The sequence below is a fragment of the Trichosurus vulpecula genome, chromosome 4 (genome assembly GCF_011100635.1).
Source record: "Trichosurus vulpecula isolate mTriVul1 chromosome 4, mTriVul1.pri, whole genome shotgun sequence".
NCBI lineage: Eukaryota > Metazoa > Chordata > Mammalia > Diprotodontia > Phalangeridae > Trichosurus > Trichosurus vulpecula.
In genome coordinates this window covers 170174777-170200038 of record NC_050576.1, presented here as the reverse complement: position 1 = coordinate 170200038, position 25262 = coordinate 170174777, and the positions used below count along the sequence as shown (strand labels likewise).

General features: G+C 40.2%; 1 protein-coding gene, 2 non-coding genes and 1 pseudogene across 3 annotated transcripts in view; all 4 read right to left on the bottom strand.

The window, feature by feature from the left end:
- The window catches only part of TEX14 (testis expressed 14, intercellular bridge forming factor), a 140732-nt gene extending 120897 nt beyond the window's left edge, over nt 1-19835 (bottom strand). The window contains exons 1-2 of the mRNA XM_036755595.1: nt 19700-19835; nt 851-965 (exon numbers count right to left, since the gene is read on the bottom strand). Of these exons, the coding sequence (XP_036611490.1) occupies nt 851-965; nt 19700-19835 (251 nt within the window). The remainder of the gene's footprint in view (nt 1-850; nt 966-19699) is intronic.
- LOC118849373 lies at nt 2861-3077 on the bottom strand. Its single transcript, XR_005010416.1, has one exon. It is a non-coding gene; the product is annotated as a small nucleolar RNA U3 (small nucleolar RNA).
- LOC118849372 lies at nt 11681-11897 on the bottom strand. The gene has a single exon (XR_005010415.1). It is a non-coding gene; the product is annotated as a small nucleolar RNA U3 (small nucleolar RNA).
- A 4567-nt stretch (nt 19836-24402) lies between the features above and the next one.
- On the bottom strand, nt 24403-24552 carry LOC118849370 (annotated as a pseudogene).
- Between the last annotated feature and the right edge of the window lie 710 nt (nt 24553-25262).

Genomic DNA, 25262 nt, shown 5'->3' with positions numbered 1-25262 from the left:
TCTATAAATAACTGTATTACATTGCTCACTGTAGCTTTATCATTTAAATAAAAGGCAGGGATTAGGGGTGGGGAACCTGAGGCCTCCAGGCCATATGTGGCCTGGAGGCCACAGGTTTCCCGGCCCTGAATTAGATAATTTCTGGTTCTTTCCAGCTCTAAATCCTATGATCTCCAGTTTTATTACGAAGGCTGATATTTATGCACATGTATAATAATTAAGCCATGTATAATATATACGCAACTAGGTAATGCTCTGGAGGCCTCTTTGATTCTATAAATTTCTGAACTATGTCACAAATCCAAGTGAAAATACCTCACCCAACCTGTTTCTGAAAAAAAAAATCTAGTCAGTTTTAAAAACTTAAGGTTTTGGATTTTGCTCTCAAGTTTCATTAATTTTAAGAAATGAAGAATGATGTTTTATCCACTGAACTCCAAAAAGTATTCCAGAAAGGCATTATTGTACTAAATTATTGGTTCTAACCAATGACTCTTACATTCTCTCTAAAGATGAGACTTATTAAGTAAATTAATAGTGCAAATGATTAGGTAATGGAACTTTTTAAAAAGAGATTTTAAATACATTGATTAAAAAATGTGCAAATGATAATGTTAATTACAAATATCTCATCTATTCCATTTAAACAAGCTTAGAAGGGCTTACCTTAGAAAGTTTTTATAGAAGTTCTGTAAAACTGCTTCTTAATAAATAAATATTTCTTAATTCAAACTGGCCTCCACTGGTCAAGATTACTAGTGCTGTTTTCTAACAACATGATTTTCGAAAGATCTAAGGCATCTTTAGAGACTATTGGCAATCTTTTGCATCATAACTGCAAGATACTTACTGATTTGGGTCTGATCCATAATCCACCAGGACATCAACTAATTTGGGAAGACCTAACAATGCTGCAGTGAAAAGTGCTGTCTGGCCCAGGGAATTTACAGTGTCAACATAAATTCCTGCAAGGTAAATGGAAGAATGAATGAAGGCAACTTTCATGAACTGCTCTTTGCTACTCAACTACAATTTTAAAGTTTTAGATCAATCTCTTGTCATGTGTATGCTGAGATGCAAGTTTTATTTATTTTTATAACTTTCCTTCATCATGTTATCCAAAAGTTGAACAAAGGCAAACAAGAGTGCAGTTGAATTTAACATGTAAATTGTATTACTACATTCCATCATGAAGACTTTAGTCTTTTCCCTATAATGCCAGATATTAATTAAAATGAAATCATTAAAAGTGAGTTTTTAAAAGCTCAACAGAAAAAAAAATCCCCCCCCAAAAGAAAGAAGGTATGCCTCAAATGCCTCACATTGATGACTTGCTGAAAAGCAGCTGCAAAGAATGGAAATCTCAATTCTTATCAACTTTGAAATTCATGGTTAGAGAGAATGTCATTTTTTAAAATTCAGCTTTATTTTCACTTTCAAATTTCCTCCTTTCTCCTCCTTCATTGAGGAGCAAGAAAAATAAAAACCATTACAAAGACGGATAGAGATGCAAAACAAATTTTTACATTAGCCATGATCCAAGAAAGAGGGAGATAGAAGAAAATATGCTTCAATCCTCACTGCAGTACATCAGTTCTCTTTCTTAATCATCAGTCCTTGGTCATTTTGGTCTTTCGAACTGATAATCTTTGCAATATTGTTGCTATTGTATAAATTGTTCTGGTTCAGCTCACTTCACCTTGCATCAATTCCACTCTCCATAAATTCTCACAGCACAATAGCATTTCATCATATTAATATACCACAAGAAGTCCAGTCATTGCCTAACTATTGGGTAGCTCCTCAATTTCCAACTCCTTGATCCTACTTGGAAAAATTCATAGCCGTTAGAAAAACTAATAAGAGCAGAACAAAGTGCTGGACTTGAAAGAAAAACCGTTTAACTTCAAATCGTAATTGTAACTAGAAACCTTGCAAACGAGCACTTCAACGAGTACTTCAAAACTACTTCCACCCAACAATCTTCATATAAAAAAAGACAAGAACAAGAATTATTGACACATTACACCATAAAAAACCAACAACTTCTCTATGTAAAATAAAACCCGAAGGCCACACCCTAAGATGCCCGAGAGAATCTACGTGTTGAAATCAAAAAACATAATTGTTCTCAAAACAGAAAAACCAAATAGTCAACAGGCTAAATTTTTTTGGGGGCCCCCCAAAAAAAGAAGAGGTTTCTTTGAAACCTTTGAAGAGAGGTTTCGAGTGATTTTATTTTAACATGCGGAGGAGGTCCCATCTGCCCAGGCCAGAGCGGACAGCACTAAGCCTGGGAAAAATCGAGTGGTCATGATTAACTCATCAGAAGACTGCTGGGGGCGGAATGTGGGGAGCTCGTGGTCCGGGGTGCAGGCAGATCCTGAGGTCACGGAGGAATGTCCAGAGAGCCGCTCCTTCACTCCTTCTTGTAGCTCTCCAGGTGGGATAAGACCCAGCCCCCGGGCACGAGGAGGCACACAAAGCTGGCGGCCAAACCAACGGCCTTGTCCAGCGTGCTCAGCTCCTCCCGGGCCGGCCGCGCGTGGGACACGCACGAGGCAGCGGCCGGGGCACGTCACGCCGCTCAGCAGGCGCGGAGCCAGAGCGGACATGGCGGCGCCGGGGCGCGGGCTGGGACGTGGAAGAAGCCGGGACGCGGGGCGGAAAGGCAGGGCCCGAAAAAAAAAACCAAAACTTCTTGAAAAATAAAAAGCAAGAATACGATTTGGTATACACCAGTCAAAAAACAGGGTAAGTAAAAACAATGAGGTGATTTTTAGCAGTATTAACGGCAAATTAGAAAGAAAAAGAAGATAATATAACGTTTTTTTCCCACACAAGAAAATACAATGCGAAGGCCACTCAGCCTGCGTTCTCTTCCTCTCACCCCACCCAGAAGTAGGGAAGAACGATCATCAATGGTAAGTAACAACTGCCCACAAGCAGCGTTACAAACCAGCTTCACGCTCAGAAGAGAACACCACAGCTCCTCCTCGTGGTTACCTCCGTGCTACACTTTCAGCCACAATTCTCTAGTAACATACTATAGAAATGATCCCTGAAAGTATAGTCTTAACTAACACTCTCCCGACGCGCAAACCCCAGTCCACCCCGCTCACCCTGAGCTCACGGCTACTTTCCCATACTCTCCAGACTCCCGCCCCAAACCCACGCGGCGCATCGTCCCGAACAAGCACGCTAACGCACGAGCCCCCGCACAGCTCGTTCCCCCGGCCGGAAGCTGTCCAGGACCCCGAAAGTCTCACGAGTGCTAATTAGCATACTGCCTCCCCACAGCCAATCACTGCTCCGAGGCCAGCCACTGCCCTGCCTGCCTTCTCCTCCCCCCGCCCTTTCCCCAGGCCGGGAAAGTTTTCTTCCTTCTGTGAATACTGCCCAGTTTCCAAGGGCACCTGCATCCCTGGGGAGCCCACATTAGCTGAGCTCTTCCCATAAGGGGACTGAGCAAGTGTCTTAAGCGCTCATTTGTCAAACAGGCAAAATGCTACTCCTACTAGCACCTACTTTAAGTAGGAGATTATAAGGAAAGTCCTTTCTAAACCTAACGGATTATAATAAGTGCCAATTATTATTTTCATCGTTAATGTAATTAATTTTTAAAAAGACACTGCCTCAGCCACACTGGGTGTCCCTTTAGACTCTCAGGCCAGACACCAGAGCAGCTCTTATGTACTTAAGAGTCGATTACACTGTCCTGCAGAAAAAAGCGGCAAACCACTCCAATGTCTTTGCCAAGAAAAATCCAAATGGGATCATGAAGAATCAGACACGACTGAAATGACTCAACAACAAAAAAAGACTACTGTACAGATACTTTTTTTTCCCAGGCCCTTACTCTTGAGAGGTCAAGGAAGTACTCTGGCCATACTCACATCCAAAGCTAAATAAATGCACAATAGAAATGACAGAGTTATCTACGGTCAATGCACCATACCAGATGTGGGGATACAGTGACAAAGTCCCACCCCACCCCAAGAAGCTTACACACAGCAGAAGATACACCAAGCAAGTTAAATAAGTATAAATTCTATACAGAGTAAATAGAAAGTATTTGTATTTAGTGTCAAATGCCTGGTTTAATGATATGTACTCTGATAAAGAGATCAGTACAGACTCAGTACAGACAGAGTGGTCAAAAAAGACTTCCCTGAGGAAGGAAGCCATAAGGAGGAGCTCAAAGGATGAATAAACTTTAGAGAGATGAAAAGAAGAAGGAAATAAGCATTTATATAGCACCTACTATATGCCAGGCACCCTGTTAAGGAGGGAGGGCATCCTGGAGTGAGACTCAGGATGTGGAAAAATAAAACTCATCTTTAAATAGTGCTTTTCTAATAAATGGGCTTGTCATGTTTAGGGAACAATAATTAGACATCTGGTGAGAATGAAGAGCTAAGGGCAACATCACAGTATGGTGCAAAGTACACCGGCTCTAGAATCAGAGGACCTGCCCGGGTTCAAATATCACCTCTGGTACTTAAGTAACCTGGGTTTCAGTTTTCTCATCTGCAAAATGAGCATGTTGGACTAGATTGCCTCTGAGGTCCCTTCCTGCTCTTAATCTATGATCGTATGACTTGGGTTCAAATACTAATGTGGTGCTTGGATGCTTGTGCTTGGACCCCAATTCCAAGATCACATTTCTCCCTAGCTTCTATCCCTTAAACACTATCCCTTACAGTTTCCTCCCCAGCCCAAGGGACACTATGCCTAGCAATAACTCATTAGTGGGCCCCAGTAAGACAAACCTGTAGGGAGCCAGCTACGTCCTGTTTAGGCCTCTTAGACCTCTGCAAGACAGGGTCAATTGAAAATGGGTCTATTCATGGCAAGGCCAGTTTTAGGATGAGAAGACATGGCAAAGAAAACCTGCCTTTGTAGCTGATTGCCCACATGGGTGATGAAAGAAATGTTTCAGTCTGGTTATCTATATGCAAGAGAACATAAATGTTTCAATTTGGTTAGTAAAAATAGTGTCTCAGTCCTAGGAACAAGGAGATAAAAAACTTAACCAATGCTTTATTGTACTCTTCTTTGAAGTCTAGATGACTCAGCAATTAACCTGTATAAAATACTGTCAGTAACTCCATTAAAGTCAGTCTATAGCACGACTATACGACTCGCCTAACCCCATGTCTTTGTCTTTTTGTGTTGATTACGCCATCCTGTATTTCTGCCACTGCTGGCACACAAACTATCTTTCCTCATCACAAGAACCAGCTGACCTCTGAAGAAACAGGACCATCTTGAAACTACAAGATTATCATGTATTGATTCTCAAAGTTATCATATTCAATCCAGAGATCAAGCTATAGACATCAACTCTCAAAACTATCTTGCTACAGACATAACAGACCAAAAATACACCTGAGAAATCCCTTCCCCTGGTTTCAGTAGTGAATGATACTAGTGACCAAGGTTATAAGTTATCACCTAATTAGCATATCTGCCAGATAATCCACTACTTTTCCTATATTAGCTTTAGCATTATTTCTGTTATGTGGCAAGCGTCTTAGGGAGCTCTGCCTACCATGCTGGCATTGCAATAAATCTTCACCACCTTGACTTAAAGAATGCTTGAGTCCAGGAATTCATTCCAGACTATCTTGTACAGTACTCTGGTCTTTGCGGGGTCCTTGAACCTCTTAAACCGCATCATTTCCACCTCTGACATGTGACCTTTGAGGACCTAACAAACTCTATGGTTTCTTCATTTAAAAAGGAAGTGGCTGGACTATATAACCTCTCAGATACCGTCAAGCTCTAGATCTTTGGGAGACTATGGAGAGGATAATGGATGTGAATCAGAAGGACTTCCCCTCCCCCCACTTCTCTATTGGCTCTGGCTAGAGAAAACTCCACGGAGTTTGCCTGGAACTTGGTCCCTTCCTATGACATGTTTATAGTGGTCCTTTCCATGAGGCTATGTATGCTGACTTTATTGCTAAAAGCTTGAACTTTAGGATAATGCAGCAAACCCTCTGCTGGACAACAGTCCCTGTGGTGGCAGCCAGATCGGCCAATGAGGCAGGAAGAGTTACCTATGCAGCAAACCTTAAAAAGAAGTGAGCTTTCTCTCTAGTCTTCTCTTTCCTTGTCTGCCCAAGAGTGTCAGGATCCTCTGAGTAGAGGAGCGGGTCAGTAGTCTGGTGACTGCAATGGGCACATGTCCTGCCTCAGAAAGCCTAACCTTGGGCTTTGTGGCCTTGGTGCCTCTTCTGTTTTATGATCCTTCCGTGAGTACAGGTGATTGATAAGATGGAAATAGCTAGGCTCATTAGTTTCCTCATGAATTTAAGAGATCAGGGGTTCCTGGGTCCTAAGGTGAGTGCCAACTTCATTATAGGAGGTACCCCCTAAAGTACTTTTTAGAGGGAAAGATGATCAACAAAGGGAGGAGCCAGAGAATACAGACATTTAGGAAGACGGTGCAAAGCGAAGGTGAATGGAAAATAACTGTTCAGTAGTTCCACTACAAGTTTCCTATTTTGATATTTTAAGTATTTTACCTTCTTGGGAGATAGAACAGTAGTTACAAGTTATTGCTGTTTCTTTTAAGCTTTTGCTAATGCATTCTTCTGAGGTTCTCGTGTTAAGCTGTATCAGTAATTAAGGTGGGACTTTTTTACTGTTTTCTCTTTCGGAGCACTTATTTAATCAAGTGCCCTTGATAAGTCCGGCCTTTGTTTCTTTGATTAAATCGAGAGTCTTTGATGTGACATGATGTTCTGGTTAGCTAGTTACATGGTGAAGAGGAGGCTGTTTGGTTTCAGAGACCTTCAAAAAAGACTGGTCTGGCCTAGGCCTTTTGGCCATTTTCCCTTCAGCGGCTCTCTAGTAGCAGGACTCCTTTGCTCACAACATCCAATGAGAGATAATGGGGTCTTCTGCCCTCTGACGTCATGTGGCTCTGTGGGAAAAGCCTTAGTACCTTGCTTCTTCTACCTTTTTTTTTTTTTCCATTCCAGGTAAAGGGAGTGGAGTCTCAGACATCCTGGACTTTGAAAGGTTAGAAGCCACGGGGATCTAGGAGTCAAGAATCCATGTTGAGTTTTGTTGCCAACCCAGTACTGCTGCCCCACAGAGCAAGAAGCAACCTTCTGGAACCAGACCAACATTAAGCGTCTGGACATGAACTTGGTGGGACCAATGCTATGTAAGAATTGAGCCAGGTTTTGGGACTACTAGCTCCCAAGGGTTGAGGTGGTATAGGGAAGAGTATCCCTTTAATGTATTAGGGGAAACAGAGAAAATTCCTTTTTTTTTTTTGAAACTTTCTCTTTGTAAAAGGTAATGGGTGTAAAGTGGTTAAACGGAATTGAGGTGCTAGTGAACGGCTCCTAATACTGGGGGAAACTGCCAGCTGATGGGATTAGAGGAGGTATCTCCAAAACTCCTCACGGTACCCTAAAACCCTTAGAGGGCAGATGCAACAAGCCTGGTTCTGGGAGAAACAGCCAACGCATACCTGCTACAGGAGTAACGTAGAAGATGGGCCCATGGTTGGTTCTTGCATATCCCCATGACCAAAGGCTGACTGTTAATTGTGCCTTGAAAGAGCTGCCTTCTTAGCAGGCTCTTTGGGGCCCTGAATAGTTTGGAACATCGGTCTCTTGCCTTCTCATTAAGGTAGTAGAAGATTCCCAATCCCCAGAAGTTATAGCACATGGCAGTGAATACATGTACTTGCCTAGGCAAGACTGAGATTTGACTTCCCAAGTGCCTGGCTGGTTTGTTTTTTTTTTTTTTTGCTTTGCTTTTTTTCTGTGAGCAGAGGTGACAGAATACTCATTCTGAGAAATGGATTTGTTGCCTTGGCACCTACCCAAGGGTGTTGTGAGGAAACTGTTTTAAGCCTTTAAAATCTCAGATAAATGCAAGTTATTATTATATTTCTGAACCTCTCCTTATTTTGTCTAGAACTAGGCAGACCAAAGGGATCAATTTTGATTTCCCAAGGGCTGTTTCAGCATTGAATAAGCAAAACAATAGATGATCCTGCCTTATAGGTTTGAGAGGGTGGGGAGTTTTTCAGTGGGAGACAAGAGCCTAAGAGGAAAGGCTTCTCTTCTAGTTCACTGTTTCTCAAAGAAACACATCATCTCCCAGAGAAAGAGATAGAATGCTTCAGCCGAAAGGATTAGGAAACTTAAGCCTGTGCTCAGCTCACTTGCCAGGTCATCCAGGTTTTCCAGCTAAGAAAACAGTTCAGAACAGAGAAGTGAAACATAGGTACAGAAGTTCAGCTAAGTGTCTTTGCCTTTATTTAAAGTATAATTGGTACAATCAGTTATTGTTTTATTACATTTTATGTCTTTGTTAAGCATCTCTTATGTGGTGGAAGAAACCAATAGCTTGTCTACAACTGATACTTGGTACTTCTAATCTAGTGGAAGCATGGTAAAAGTTAAAAATCCATTTTTTTAAATTTCTCTAGAAATATTAAGAAATATTTCATCAGTCTAAACCCTTTCCAGACTATTCCCTTTGGGAAAGTGGGAAGAACAAAGACTATAGCTTTCCTTTGAAATTGAGTGAGGACCATAATCAAACTTAACCCCTGTCCTGATGGTGACAGGACTTCCCATACTTCTCTTTTAAAATTCAAGGTTGAGATACTTATTACAGGAAAGAACCCTCCGGCAATGTGGTCCCAGGAAGGAACTGAGTAGTGACTGCTCTGGAATAGTTACTCCTAACTCTATTTTAACATACTATGATCTTTTCTTTGTTCAAGATACCCAACATTGTCTTGGGGTAAAAGGTTATATTAGAGGGCATCAGGGTCTATGCCAGTTTGAGTATCTCTCTCCTAGAAATGTCTTGGGCATAGATTGTTGTTAAATACAAAAAAACTGTTTCTGGCAGATTTGGATCTAAATAGAAGAGTATCAGTATTTTTTTTTTGCAACAATTCATTTGAATGACCATCCTAGACATAAGCTATACTTAAACTTTGTTGTAAAGATTTTCCCCAGGACTTTGGAGAGGAAGTATTATGAGTCAGGAGGTGTGAGAAAAGCCTGATCCCCCTCTCTCTGGGGTTGGCCTCACCATCAGGATGAAATTGATTGGCTTGAACCCAGAGTGATAACCTTTTTGTGGCAGAAGACTCCTTCCCAATTCAGGCTCTGGGTGAGATCGTAGGGGGCCAGTCCAGGATTAGAGGGGTTGAATTCAATCAGTTGCAAGTGTTCAATGCCTTTTTGGAAGCTCCACAAATGCTTGGAGGTCTTATGAGTTTGATTGATTGATTGAACTTACCCTCCGGGTCTATCCTTCAGTAGGTTCAGTCCTCCATTTGAAATGCCCTATAGTCTCTCAGGGAGTCATTGGAAAACACATATGATATTTTTGTTACAAGGACCCCTGGAGATTATGCACATTTCTCCATCTATGTATATTGCTAGGGATCTGCTCTATGGGCTGAGGGCATCCGTGGGAGACAGTTTCACCCAAGAGAGTTTGGCTTCTTATCTGGCAGAAAAGGGTCAGTTTCGGTCCATCCTTAATCCCTGGTGGGAAAACTAAGTATTCTGAGAGCTCATTTGTGATTAGACTTTCATTTTGACACAGAAACATTTTTTCCCTTTCCTTTTTCCTCGCTGCTTTTGTTAGCTGTTTTATTTTTATTCTTAATGGTTTGAGATTAAGACAGGCTCTTAAAAGTACTATGGTGATGGTAACCTATGAAAACTTACTAAAAATATTGTTTGCTTCCTTGATTTGTATACTTTTGTATTTGGGGAGTGAGCTTATAATAATCCCTCTGGCCTACCAGGTGAGCTATATGTGTAAATTATGTGTAACAATGTTGGGGGTTGAAGGCTTGTGGGATAGGAGGCCCTGGCCTTTCTGCCAGTAGAGTCAAAAAGAAAAGCACTTAGATTGCATTCATTCTCATTTAGATTGTTTTCTGGTCATATGAGATTTGGGCTACAGGGTTGGTGCTCTGAGATAAAGTACTTTAAACAAAAACTCTCCTTGCTGGTTGCAGAGCTGAAAAAGGTGGATTTGTAAGATGTACAAAAAAGGGCTGAGCCACCCCCATCCTCCTCTCTCTTCCTTTCCAGATTTAAATTATGTCAGAATTGCTTTCAGAATTGAGCTGGAAGGAAGGGATTCCTACTCTTATCTCCCACCCCTGCCCCATGTCATCTAAAGCAAATGTCCTACTTAGGCAAGCTTGAGCCTGGGTTTCTTATTCTGAGAGGGACCTGTCCAGACTTGGAGATGACCTTGTGAATCAAAGAAGGCAGGAGGGCTTGGGTTCAGTGGGACAAGTGATGGGTAGCAGCAGCTAGGGCTTGAATAGGTTGGCGGCAGAGGAGGAGTGCTTGGCAGCTACTTCAGTACTTCTGGGGAGGATGGTGGAGAAAAAGCTTGCTCTGTGCCTGATCACTTTACTAGCAGATGTACAGTGCTGATCCAAGGCAAAACTGTAAAATGCTTAATTAGCAGTTCTACAAACTATGTTCTGAGGAGGCTGAAGTATCAGCATCCCAGCATCCTGGCATATTCATGCTTTGAGTCTTATTTTTAACATTTTATTTTTGTGCATAAGAATAAATTACTAGTCTTTTACTTGATTTTATTGTACACTGAGTACCTTTTCTACCCCACCCCCACTTTTAAAGAAAGGGATGGAGATCTCATTGAGCCCAAACATGTGGGGAAAAAAAAAAGGGAACCAAGCACCCACTTCATTAGCAGCACAATTCTTTAGCACTAAAATGAGTCCAAATTGCACACCTGGATACAAAGCAGTACAGAAAAAGGAGTGGGTACAGTATACCAGCCCAGAGACCTATCTCTGGTAATAACTCATGAGTGGGTCCCAGTGAGGCAAACCATCTCTCTCTGTTAGAAGAACAAGCTGACCTCTGTAGAATTTCCCTTGTATGAACAGGAGTATCTTGTACCAGCACAACTATCATGTACTAATTCCCAGTTACAGGACACAATCCAGAGGTCAAGCTATAGATGTCAACTCCGGAGGCTATCTTGTTACAGACCAAAAAACGCAACCCTTAGAAGCCTCCCTCCCCCAGGCCATGTAGTGAATTGTGAGGAATGATTAAAACTTTTGTTTCCACAGAAATTATGTCATATATGACTTATGAAAAACCCAAAATGAGGTAACCAAAAGTCAGATAAAACAACAAATAACAGGATACAAAATATAGCCACAAAATTCAACAGCCATTCTCTATACTAATAAAAACGAGGAAGGAGAAACCACTTAACAGTTCAATAAAATGCACCAAAAGGCTAGGAGATAATTTGGAAAGCGGTACATAAACATTTAACACCATACCAAACAAATAACTAAGATTATACCATTAGAAACAAGCAATGAGAAAGCAAAATTTAGGAGCATAAAAATTAATCACGGCCACAATAAAGAAAACCCTAAGAAGCCCGAGAGAATCTACGTGTTGAAATCAAAAAACAATTGTTCTCAAAATACAAAAACCAAATAGTCAACAGCCTAAAATTTTTAAAAAATAAAAACCAAGAACACAATTTGATATACACCAATCAAAAAACATAATTTAAGTAAAAACAATGAGATGATTTTTAGCAGTACTAACGGCAAACTAGAAAGAAAAAGAAGATAACTTTTTTTTTCCACACAAGAAAATACGATGCGAAGACCACTCAGCCTGCGTTCTCTTCCTCTCACCCCACCCAGAAGTAGGGAAGAACGATCATCAATGGTAAGTAACAACTGCCCACAAGCAGCGTTACAAACCAGCTTCACGCTCAGAAGAGAACACCACAGCTCCTCCTCGTGGTTACCTCCGTGCTACACTTTCAGCCACAATTCTCTAGTAACATACTATAGAAATGATCCCTGAAAGTATAGTCTTAACCAACACTCTCCCGACGCCCAAACCCCAGTCCACCCCGCTCACCCTTAGCTCACGGCTACTTTCCCATACTCTCCAGACTCCCGCCCCAAACCCACGCGGCGCATCATCCCGAACAAGCACGCTAACGCACGAGCCCCCGCACAGCTCGTTCCCCCGGCCGGAAGCTGTCCAGGACCCCGAAAGTCTCACGAATGCTAATTAGCATATTGCCTCCCCACAGCCAATCAGGTGCGCGTAGCTGCTCTTCAACCCGGAACAACGGGCAGAGGAGGGCCGGGCTTCGAGTTCTCGCGCAGTTCTGCAGAGAAAAGCAGCGTCCTTCACTCAGCAGTCCGTCGTCCCCCGTCCTTCACGTCCCCCGTCCTTCCCGTCCCGTGTACCCCGCCCCCCACCCTTCCCCGGCTTGGGGTCTGCCTTCACCTGGGTTTAGAATGCCAGTGTTGAATCCCTGAGAACCCCTGGAAAGGTTATTAGTGAAGGGGAGCCTCTTGATAAGAATCGCAGGGAACCTGCCCTGCAACTTAAAAATTCAAAGTGCGTCCCACTTTGAAAACTAGGGCCCAGACAGACGCTTCAGAGGCTGAGTGTGACATATTCTATTATTTATCTGAAATGTTTGAGGTAGTTTGGGTCAAGATTAGGGAAGAAAGATTGAAATTGGAACGCAGAGGGTAAAAGTTTCAGTAAAAGTTGGGAAAGAGAGAGAGAGAAGCTAGAGATAAAGGGATTTCGGTGGGGGTTGTAGGATGACACCTTGAGACCTCCTGTCTAGCCAGGAGTCCATGTGCTGCTCTTAGCTGCCACTTGCTCACGTGCTCCTGGCCACCCCCTTCCCCCACCCTCCACATTGAAAAACTGTGGGGAGCTGAAGCTAAAAGAAACTTGTAACCTGATTGGAAAATAGGGCTGATTAGTTACTGATGAAAGGTTTTATTGAATCTGGGTATTGACTATGAGAAAGATTTTGATTTCTATAATCATTAAGCTTTGCTCATGTAAGGTATGACTGAATTTTGTTTCCGCAGAGATTATATAAAATCATGATTTGAAGCCATATACTAGTGGCTAGGGATAGGAAATCAAGCTAGCCCCCCTGAGAATTAGCATATCTAAAAGGACTAGCTCCTTTGTTCTTAGAAAGGCAGCCTCCTTTGTTCTCAAATGGGGCTGCCAGGCCCAAATGTAATACACCTAGGGAGGAGTCTTTAGCAACTGAAAATGATATCCCCCTCTACTTTAATCTGAGGCAGCAGGATGAAGGGGAAACTGAGAAAAATATTTTAGCTTGCTATAAAGAATGAGTGGGGGAGTTGCAAACCCATGTGCTCTTAAGGACCACTCCCTCTTACCTTTCTTAAGAGTCCAAAAGGTAAAAGGGGGTTGCAACACCTGAAATATATCCTTGTCAGACTGCTGTGAAGATCAAAAAACATGTGCTATAGTGACTATAGCAGCTATACACTGAGGCATGTATCAGCTATGATCACTATGCAGCCTCTCCCTGTTTACTGAACTCTATGTCCAAGGATGATGAATTTTAGTAGATTCTTCAAAATTACCTTCACTTCTGCTTTTACTGTAATTACTGCTATTATCACATAAATAGAGAACTTTTACAACTTACAAAGATCTCTCCACCATCCACTGTTTCAGTCCTGTGAAGGAGACAGGGTACATATTTTTATCCCCATTCCACAAGTGAAGAAGCTGCAGATGTGGTTTGTTAAGAGTCACAAAAGTATTAATGTCAGAGTCTGGGTCCTCTTACTCCAAATACTCTTTGCACTGCTCTTCCTCCCACTCCAGCGTAAGCTAGGTAAGGACAGAGGCTGTTTTATTTCTAGGGCGTAACACGTAGCAGACACTTGATAAATGCTTATTAATTGACTTATTGATTGCTCTATTATTCCTCCTTACAAAGAAAGCCTGGATCTACTGTGCACTACAATCATTGAAAATCATTTTTATTTTCCACAAACAATACTATAAGTGTTCATGTTACCTTTTCTGAATTCACTTTCATTTTAAGCACCCTTAGTTCTAACCAAACTTGCTCTTAAATATGTTCATCTCACTCACTGCCTACCTAGCCCAATCCACTGTGCTCTCTAAAATCCTTCCAAAAAACACAACCACATCCTTGAATTCTTCAACAAAGCTTCTTTCCAACCTTGCTTTAACAGAAATCTAATCCTCTTCTAAGGATACCAAATGTCTTGCAATTCCCTCCACTGCTGGTTTCTTCTTTTACTCCCATACAACTCATAGGTCGAAGAAGAGGAGTGGGCCTCTTTGCTTTCCATTGCTTTTTTAAGAACATGTCTACCACCATCTTTCAAGGACCTTTTCTCCTTCAGGGTCCATCAAAACCATTTGCGCCACACTTTTCCCATCCTTGTGGTTATCTGTCAAGGAGTCCTTCATCAAATATTTATTAGGTACTTACTATGGGTGAGGCACTCTGCTAAGAGCTTTCTTTGGGGAAACAAAGAAAGGTAAAAGACTGTCTCTGTCCTCCAGAAGTTCACAGCCTAAACATGCAAACTACTTGAATTCTGTTTATATACAAACAAGCTATGTACCAAATTCACTGGAAATAATCAACAGAGCGAAGGCACTAGAATTAAGAAGGATTGGGAAAAGCTTCCTGTAGAAGGTGGGATTTTGGTTAGGACTTCATGGAAGCCAGGCGGTGAGTAGATGTAAGAGAGAACATTCCAGGCATGGGGGACTGACGGAAAATTCCTGAAGCCTGGAGAAAAGGTGTCTTGTATGGGGAACAGCAAGAAGGCCGATGTCACTGTGTGTCACTGAACAGTATGTAGGGGAGGTAGAGGGTGAAAGGTGTAAGAAAACTGGAAAAGTGTGTGTGTATGGGTGTGTTATAAAGTGCTTTGAATGAGAGAGAGGATTTTGTATTTGATCCTGTAGATGACAGGGAGTTACCAGGACCTTAATCCCACTTTTGTACCTATCTCTTCCTCTGTCCCATCCCCTGCCATTATCCTGAGGGACAAACTTCCATTATATTGATGACTCCCGTGACGAGTGTGGGCCACATCATTTCTCATTTTCTTAACCTCCAGTGACCAGATTCTATATTACACTTTATCACACACTTGTATGGTCACATAACTAAACATCAATCTCTCTCAGGACTGCACCCCCTGGAAACAAAAAGTGGAATGAGTATACACTGGTGCTATCCTATGTCTGATATTCTGTGAACTGAACTTTAAAAGATAGGTATTAATTTGACAAGAAAATTTGGGGAGTATGGGTATTCTAGAAGAAATGAGGGGACTGGCCAATGAGGGCTCAGTATTTAAAGTCTGTTCAAGGCAAGGTAGGTACTGTTATTATCCCCATTTCTTTTTACATTTGAGGAAACTGAGGCAAACAAGTGACTTGACCAGGGTCACACAGCTAATAAGTATCTGAGGCTAGATCTGAACCCAGGTCTTCCTGATTCCAGGCACTACCCTCTTTCTGATGGGGTGCTCAGACCCCAGCACAGGGCCATATATCTCCCCAGCCCAAAGACCTATCTCTGGTAATAACTCATGAGTGGGTCCCAGTGAGGCAAACCATCTCTCTCTGTTAGAAGAACAAGCTGACCTCTGTAGAATTTCCCTTGTATGAACAGGAGTATCTTGTACCAGCACAACTATCATGTACTAATTCCCACAGTTACAGGACACAATCCAGAGGTCAAGCTATAGATGTCAACTCTGGAGGCTATCTTGTTACAGACCAAAAACGCAACCCTTAGAAGCCTCCCTCCCCCAGGCCATGTAGTGAATTGTGAGGAATGATTAAAACTTTTGTTTCCACAGAAATTATGTCATATATGACTTGTGAAATCTAGGGGATCCATACATACAGCAAATGCAGGAAAATAAATTGATTGTTGAAGACACTATCAACATAGGTTAGTACTAGATCATCTTCTAGCAGAAGAGGAGAGAAATTGAGAGAGATAACGGAGAAATGTTTCCATAAATTCAGAACAACAATCAGCAGAATGGGAGACATAATGAAGGACTTATGTCTCGTAGAAAAGGTAACAGGCAAAGCAAGGATCCAACTGGTTTTCATCTTGTTTTGAGGTTAGAAATCAGCTAAGTAGAGTAAAGGTTAAGTCTTGCTTGGAATGCTCATACATAATAAGCTTATGAATATTAACTTCTCCTCATGGTTCATTTTAATGGTCATACAATGTATGTAGCAGGAGGGGGAAACCTGTTAAGAGGCACTATGTAGTAGGTATATCTGAAAGTTGTACACCCTGTATTAACCAGCCAATGGGGAGACAGGGAAGGGACTCTGCGGTCCAGTACAAGTATTTAGGCTTGCTTTTGTTTCTATAGAGGTGTATCTATTTTATGAAGCACCCGCCACTGCAGTCGTGACTAATAAACTTTTCTTTTATCTTTACCCCTCCCAAGCCTGAGTTGTGTCTCACAGAATGATGCCTGTGCCCAAGATATAGACTTGGCACACCATACATTGAACTTTTTCTATATAAGCTTTAGATTCACCCCCATTAAGCTGCAAGTTCCCTAAGGAGCTCTGCCTCACTATATTAGCATTACAATAAACTTTTTGCCACTTGACTGAAAGACTACTTGAGTCTGAGAATTCTTTCCAGATGACTCTGCCCTGTACCTCAGTAGTTTTGGGATCCCTGTACCCCTAAACTGTATCATCTCCACTGACTCAGAGGAAGCATAATCAGACAGATATGGAAAGACAGTCATCCAAAGAAGGCAGCAGCTTCAGGGAGTGTGACCCTTGAAGAGAGAAGGGTCTCTGCCCTCTGGAAAAGCAGTGAGCAGTTCAACAGAAAGCTACATCTATGAAGACTTTGTAAGGACATAGGGACTTCCCAGGCCAGGATCTCTTTGCCCCATGTGTTCTCTATATGAGTGCCTCTCAGCTTTTGTACTTTAAGGTTAAACCCATTTTCCCAAGGGACCTGGAGTGTGCAAAGGGGCTATTGCCCCCAGGGTTGAGAGACATATTTTGCATTAATTATTTTTGTGATGCCTTTTCTAAAAGGTAATGAACTTATAATGGTTCACTGATAATGGGGATCATACTGGTGGGGAAGCAGGAACCCCAGCACTAGAAGCCATAATCCTTCAGGATTACCTCAAAGGCTTTCAGGGGAAAGAAGATTCAGTGGATTTTTGGGAAACCTGAGTGCTAATGAATGCTAATGTCTAGTTGGTTAAGTAGCCTCAGAAAGGTTGTAACATACACAAGAGAAGTTGCAGACATGGAACTCACATGACCATCAAGTCATTACTGGTTGTGAGAGGTAAGGGAAGGGAGAATTGAAGATGACCACAATTTTAAGAACATCAAAGAACGGCTCAACAGTCACGTCACAGATAGAAACAATAAGTCAGATGGAGATCCTATGAATAGAATCAATGTTATGTAATGAATAAAGTCCTTGGTTTAGATTCTCTTGAATCTGGGATCAAATCCCACCTCATATACTTAACAACCATGTGACCTCGTGCAAGTCACTTAAATTCTCTAGACCTTAGCTCCTCATCTATAAAATAAGGGAGTCAGACTAGATCAGGTCTGCACAATATATGTGTGGCCCACCAAAGTGGCCTAAGGGCAGTACATTGTGCAGGCCTATATTTACATCCTCTACATTTTTCGAGAGCCATCCAAAATCCTTTAGCTATCTGTGGGCCACATGTTGTGCAGGATTTGACTAGATAATACTCTATGATCCCTTCTAGCTCTGAATCTATGATCCTAGCACCCCATTTCCTTGAGAACAGGCACTCTGTTTGGTGTTTAAAGCCCTTCACAATCAGGACTTATCCTACTTTTCCAGACTTATATGGATAGTTCCTTTTCATTCACACACAAACTAGCCTTTTTATTGTTTCCCAGACATGGCATACCATCTCTTATCTCCATTTTCTGCACTAAGTGATGAGAGAAATGATTATTTCTCTTATAATAACAACAACTAATTATTGAGATTAAGGTCTTCCCTTTCTAGTTCCTCATTCAGAAATAACCCCCTGTAGGTTATACAGCCAGTTTCGGCTGATAGATGAGATTACCCAAACCTTCAAAGTACATACTTGGCTGGGACTCCACCCAACTAGAAAACCTTACAAAGAGAATCTAATGTAGGTTAATTCACTGTGTTTTACTTAGGCATGCTTGGGTGGAGGTTGTCTAGATTGCCCAAGGTAGAGGGGAGGTCTGGGTAGAGATAAGTAAGAATGACATAATCAAAGTCAGCACCCCACTCTACTCCCTCATTAAAATATGTACATCTCTCATTATAATATTCATTCTTTCATTAATTGTTAACCACTCCCAGATGATTTCTGTCTGTCAGGAATACCCACTCTTCTTTCAAGGGCCTATAAGTGTTGATTGGCCTCCATGATTTGTCTTTGGTTTAGAAGAGAAAGCCAAATGACCATCATTTTATTAATTACCTGCTATCCATAATTAAGAAATTGATTATTAAATACCCAGAAACTATGTCTCTTGAATTTTTCATTTGTCACAGTTACCCTCATGCCTCAAATGCATTCCCTCCTCACCTCTGCATGTTAGAATTCCTAGCTTTCTTCAAGGCTCATATCAACTGCTACCTTTTCCATGAAGCATTTTCTGATCCCCAAGTTGCTATTTCCTTCCTTCCCAAATTATGTTCTATTCTTTTCACTTTTGTCTTTACATACCTAGCACAATATCTGGCACGTAATAAAAGCTTAAAAAATGCTTGTTGACTGATTTTGTCTAACTCTTCATGCTTTTCATACCTCTGTCTGAAGGAAATTTTTAGTTAATCTACCATCACTGATGGTAGATTACTACCATCACTGATCTTCAGGAAGACTAAGAAAACTAAACCTGCAGATTACAGGGGTTCCTTATAGAGGAATTATAACTTAAATGATAAAGTTAATAAAGATCAAAAGTGGAATTTGAACCCAGGTCTTCCCAATTCTAAATCCTGTATTCTCATCTATTAGACCCTACTACTTATAAAAAAGAAAAAAAATCATGATCTTTTCCCCCCCAAGTTAAAGGAAAATAGCAACTCAGTTTGTATTTTGTGTTTGGTTTTTTCCTTCCTCTAGGGAAAAGAACCATTATTAATAACAAATAGTTACATGAAATTGCCCTAACTCCAAATGACATCTAGTCACTGCTCATTTTTCTTCGATGAACAAAGTGGGGTGAAATGTCGCAATATATCACTATATACATGTTTTATTATCTTCATGATTTTAAAATACTTTTATATCACCAAAAAGTCCTTTAGTATACTAGAGAACTCTATATTAGAAATAAAATGCCTTCAGAATCAACAGCAGTATGATTTAGTTCTGCATGTCATTTTCAACTGATTTCAACTGATGAAACAAATCATATTTTCAGAGTTGATGGGGACTTAGAGGTCATCTAGGGTCATCTAGTCCAATTCCCTCATTTTACAAATGAGGAAACTAAAGCCAAGAGGGGCCCATGGTCACTTGATACAGGCTTGTCATACCTGGCAAAGCTTCATTTAAAAACAATCCACAGCATGTCTCTAAAAACCTCTATTTGAATAATATAAATTTGGTAGTCTAAAAAAATGTACCTCCAACCACATTTTATCAAGATTTCCAGTTCAGGACTTCCTTAGCACATAGTCTCTGGTTTTGCCTCCATATTTTTTATCTATTTATCTATGTATCAATATATCTATCTATTGATATTCTGAACCTTGTTTATTAACATCTCTATACTGTGCTTACCTTTCTTCAGAATTTTTTTCACTTTAACATAGTTTCCTTGTTTGACATATTCATGGAACTGAGCTTCTAGAGAGTCATTCCTCAATGAACCAAGCTGTACAGGGCAGGGGATTGGAAGCTGAACAGCTCGCGACATCCTGTTCTCACATGCACACATAAAAGAAACAGAATTTTAAAAATATCAATGAGAATATATCAGATATAGAATGAGTCAAATTACTCAATTTATTAATGACAAGCCTTTCCCTTAATTCAGTATCAGGGGTAAAGCCTGAACGTTAAAGATCATACCATAAAAATTTAGAAACTATAAAAGGCAAAGATAGCAATAAAATTTTATTTTAAAAAACATTAGGTGAAAGAAAACATTTCTAATTATAAAAAGATATATTTATCAAAATTCCATAAGTTTAATGACTAGAAAATGAAGAGTAATTCATTTTCCACTAAAGTCCTTCCAGTATTAAACAGATACTGAAAAGATCAAACAGAAAGTTCTGGGAAAGCTACCTAGCCATATTCTAGAGGCTCAGAAATGCTTAAGTAAGGGTAAGTACCTGCAAATAAAACAGGGAATCATAATTTAGGGTTACAGATCTAAGTAAAACTAACAAGCTTTGATCAAAATATGACAAAAATAGCAGGGGGAAAGAAAATATGGCCTAGCTCTCACACATAATTCATAGACTGAAGAAGAAGGGTACCAGACCAAGTGTCATTTGTAAATCCAAGGAGAAACTACATTGGGCCCCCTTTTCCAGTACAAGTTGGAATTGGGGGGATAAAAAAGTGGGTCCCTGGGAAGGAGTCTAACCAGGAAGGCTCAAAGAAGCTTTCTAGTGTGAAGATGAGGGCTGAGGCCTGTAGCTATATACCATGGCAGAGAATTCAAGACAGGGATGAACCTGCAGCTGCGTCACTGATTCTGTATGGGGTTACAGAGCTTTCCACGTGAAGACGGAAATAAGGAAGGGAGAAGTGGGGAGAACATCAGAAAGACTGCACTTCTGTCCCTCTGACTTGGAGGAGACTTTTCTGATGCAGAGAGGTGCTGGTGCCAGGAGTTCAAGTGCCAAGGAACCAAAGTTAGTCTCACATAAGACTTGGTAGCTACCACTATAAAGGTGAGGAGAGCTCAGAATGCAATATTCCAAGGGGCAAAGATAAAGCTTTTTAAAACCAAGGACCTGAGTGTAATCCTATAGGGGACAAATTGGCTTTTATTGAAACAGAGGACTTCCAAACATTTCTGATGAAAAGACCCAGACCTAAGCAGAAACTTCAAAATGCAAACCAAATTATCAAGAGAAACATTTTAAAAAATCTACTGAAGCAATCATAAAGGACTATAAAAGGACAAAGTTTACATTCTAATAGGGAGAGGAAAAACAACTGTCTCCTCAGAATCATGTCATCAAGGGTCATAGAATTAGTTAAACAAGACAGAGGGCCTGGAAAGGGTTTTATTCTAACATTTTTAAAAGAAAAAAGAAAAAGGAGGTACGAAGGAATGTAATGGGGGAAAACAAGATAGAACTTAATGTCTCATATTATCAGGGTGCTAAAGAAGAGAAACAGTCTGGCAGAAATTACTTTTAGATCAATATCTCATACTATATGCCAAGATAAGTTCCAAATGGATACAGTACTTAGAGATAAAAAAAAAATCACATTATAAACACATTAGAGGAGCAAGGAAGGAAATAGCTATCATATCTATGGATGGGGGTAGAATTTGTGACTATATAAGGGACAGAGAGGGTTACAAGAAACAAGAGACAATTTTGATTATATAAAATCAAAAAGTTTTGTGCAAACAAAATTATTGCATTTAAAATGAGAGCAAAACAGTAAACTGCAGGGGTAAGAACTTTGCAGCAAGTTTCTGTGATAAAGGTCTCATTTTGAAGATATATAAAGAACTGACTGAAATTTATAAGGGATATTCCCTAAATGATAAATGGTGAAAGGATATGAACAGTTATTTCTCAAAGGAAGAAATCCAAGCTATCAACAGATATTTTAAAGTGTTCTAAATCACTAATAATTAGAGAAACACATATTAAAACAACTCTAAGTTCCCAACTCATTCTCATCAGATTGGCAAAGATGACAAAAAAGGAAAGTGATCGTTGTTGAAGAGTTTGTAGGAAAATAAAATCAATCCCTAAAGCACTTTTAATAGAGCTGTGAATTATCCAGACATTCTGGGAAGCAATTTGGTTCTAGAACCAAAAATTCACTAAACCTTTGAGGCAGAAATACTACTACTAGGCCTAAACCCCAGAAAGTTGGGAAAAAAAGGGCAAAAGTACCCACATGTAAAAAAATACTTATAGCAATTCTTTTTTATAGTAGCAAAGAATGGGAAACCCAACAATTGTGCAATTGTCGAACAAAATATGAACATAATAGAATATTGTTGACATAAGAAATGAAAAAAGAATACTCTCAGAGAAACCTGGTAAGACTTTCATGAACTGATGCAGAGTGAAGTTAAGGAGCCCCCTGGAGAACAAATTATACAATAATAACAAAACTGTAAAGAAAAACAACTAAGAAACTTAAGATCTCTTAATTAATGTAATGACTTATCATTACATGATTCCAGACAATAGATGATAAAACATGCTATCTACCTCCCAGCAGTGGGGCAATGAACTCAAAGTACAAAAGATATTTACGTTTTCAGGCATTGCCAATATGGAGATTGTTTTGCCTATGTGATGATGACTTGCTGCCTTGACTTGCCTTTTCTTTCTTTCAACCGGTGGTGGTGGTGGTAGGGAGGGAGTTATAACGGAAAAGTGGGCTAGAAAAAGGTTACTAAAATTTTTTTTAAAATATGAAAAGAGGATCATTGAAGTATTTAAAAATGCACAGAAAGTCAAAAGGAAAAAAACAAGCTTAACAGCTTTGAAAATAGTGTTTCCTTATATACCTGGAGGAAGAAGAAAGCTGTAAGTGGTAAAGATTCGCAGCTGCATGTGCAATCCTTTTTTTTTTTCCTGTTTTGCTTTGTGTATGGAAATAATCTTATTTGAAATTTGTTAAGATCAGAATTTTTAAAAAAATTAGGATTTTAAAAAAAGAAGTTTTTCAACCATGGGTCTAGTATATCCTAAGGCAGGGGTAGGAAACCTTTTGCCTCGAGGCCACATGATCCTCAAGTGAGGTCCTTTGACTGAATCTAAACCTCATTTGTTCTGTGAAGTTTGGATTCAAAGGGCAGCATTTGAGGACCTAGAAGGCCATATTGAAGCTGTAGGTTCCTCACCCCTGCCCTAAGGTAAAGCAATTATTAGGGAACATTAATTTTTATTAGAATATAAAGAATGGACAATAAAGGAAATTTGAGAAAACAGTTTAAAAAATTAATCTACCCTTCCCACAAAAGAGAGGTGGGTCAAGGGATATGAAGAAAAATGTTTTCAAAAGAGGAATATACCAACAATAAATAAAACTGAAAAAGATTCAAAATCACTAATTGCTAAAAGCCCCCAGGAGCTGCTTGCTTAATGCCATCTGTATAACACTGCAATATATGAAGTAGTAAAAAAAATCATCCATGAGTGAATATTAACCTATTTACTGTACCTATAAATATCACAGAGTCGACAGATTGGTTTGGTTAAAGGTTAAATAAGAAATTCAGAAAATGATGAACAATGGCAGTATTATTCCATGTTGTGCTTTTAATTAACCTTGATTCTCTGATCCATGAAGCCTCTTATCCAAACTCCTAATGAACTAATAATGGTCATCAGGGTAAAGGAGGGAGCCCATCTGTTCTGGGAAAGCTTCTCAGTTAAAGTCATTAAGAGCAAGTTCAAAAATCTGTAAAGTCAGCTTGAGAGTCAGACTCTCTCCCAAACTGTCTTTTCTCCCTTCAACTCTTCCTCATTACATTGTTCAAAGATCCTAATCTCAAAGCATACACCTGGGAATTCAGGACATATAACACCCTTTCTGCCCATCAATCACTGTCCCAAAAGCCCTGCAGCATTGAGGAAAAACTAGTGAAACATCAATGACACGGTCAGAGATGAGTCCTTTCCAATATGTAAAGGGAAAAGTGGGGATTCTTATTTGGACATTGCAACTCTCCCCAAACTGATATGATTGTGCAGTCTTCTGCCATCATGCTAGAAGAACCAAAGCATCTCCCTCCACCTCAAATTTTGGTTGGTTATAACAGAATATCCTTCAATAAATCTCATAAGGATACAGACAAATTCTGTGCATAGACTATCTTTTACTTCTCTTGTGTGGAACTCTGGCTTCAGCACAACATCACTCATTTGGAAAGTACTGCTGTTAAATAATGCAGAAATGGGATAAGAGGGCCTGATTACTTCTTTTGCACTACTAAATAAAATTAATGACATGCTAAATAAAGTTAATTCACTAATGAAAAGATAAATAAAAAATTTTAAAGCCCTGAGGTAATCCTTTCTCTCATCAGCAAAGGAAAGGTGGAAAACTCACTGTTGGAGGGGCTGCTGGTGAAGTTATGAATTGTTCAAAATCCACTCTGGAAAATGATACGGAATCATACAAGAAACATTACTAACATGTTCACAGCCTTTGACCTAGAGTTTATACTGCTAGGACCAAATCCCAAAGAGGTTATTGATAACAAGAAAAAACCCATATGTACAAAACTGTATATAGTATCAATCTGTAATAAGAACCTGGAAACAAAAGGGAATCCTCCCCCTGCCCCCCCCCCCCCCCCCCCCCCCCCCCGCTACTACCACAGATCATGCAGTTGAGTTTCCCACATTTGGGAAATCATAAGAGTCAACCCATGTAAAGTATAGTGGATAAGCCTCACCCTGCCAAATAAGTATGAACTGCAATGACCATACACATCAACACCTTCACAAGCAAATGAGTTTACATCCATGGTCACACCCTCCCAAAATCTGAAAAATTCTACTGTGGAAACAACATAGCATAAATACTATGAATAATATTCAAATGTTGTGGTCTCACAGATTTTACCACTCTACCCCACAACATATGCTTCCTGGATCTTTGCTATAGTGAACTGGAGACATCTGTTTTACATATTTACCAGCCTCTCTTTCAACATCATGCAATGTCAGGTAACTTGCTCTGCGCCTCCTGCAGCTGGCTGGTCAGCTCCTGTTGTCCCTAGTCTGTAGGATGAGCATGTGTTCCCTCCCCCGGTGTGGCCTTCACACCTCATCAACAGCTTTTCTAGGGAAGTCACTTTGATTCTCACAAACATTCCAAAAAAGGCCAAAGTCATTAAGGAAACAATTTAAGAAATTTCCTCAAAATCACACAGGAAATAAAGGAAAGACCAGACCCCATCCAGAGCTCTTCTACTTCTGATATCTCCAAAGACCACATACTATTTTTGCATTGTTTTGTAAAATTAATTAAAGTCTGTCTTGTATTATCATCCTGAATGGGAGGCCTTTTCTGTTTCCTGTAGAGGCTTTGAAAAACCCACCTAGGTTGTTCCCAGTGAAAATCTTGGGTAGAGGTATGAATAAATGAGATAGTTTATGAAAATGTTCTCAAGTTTGAA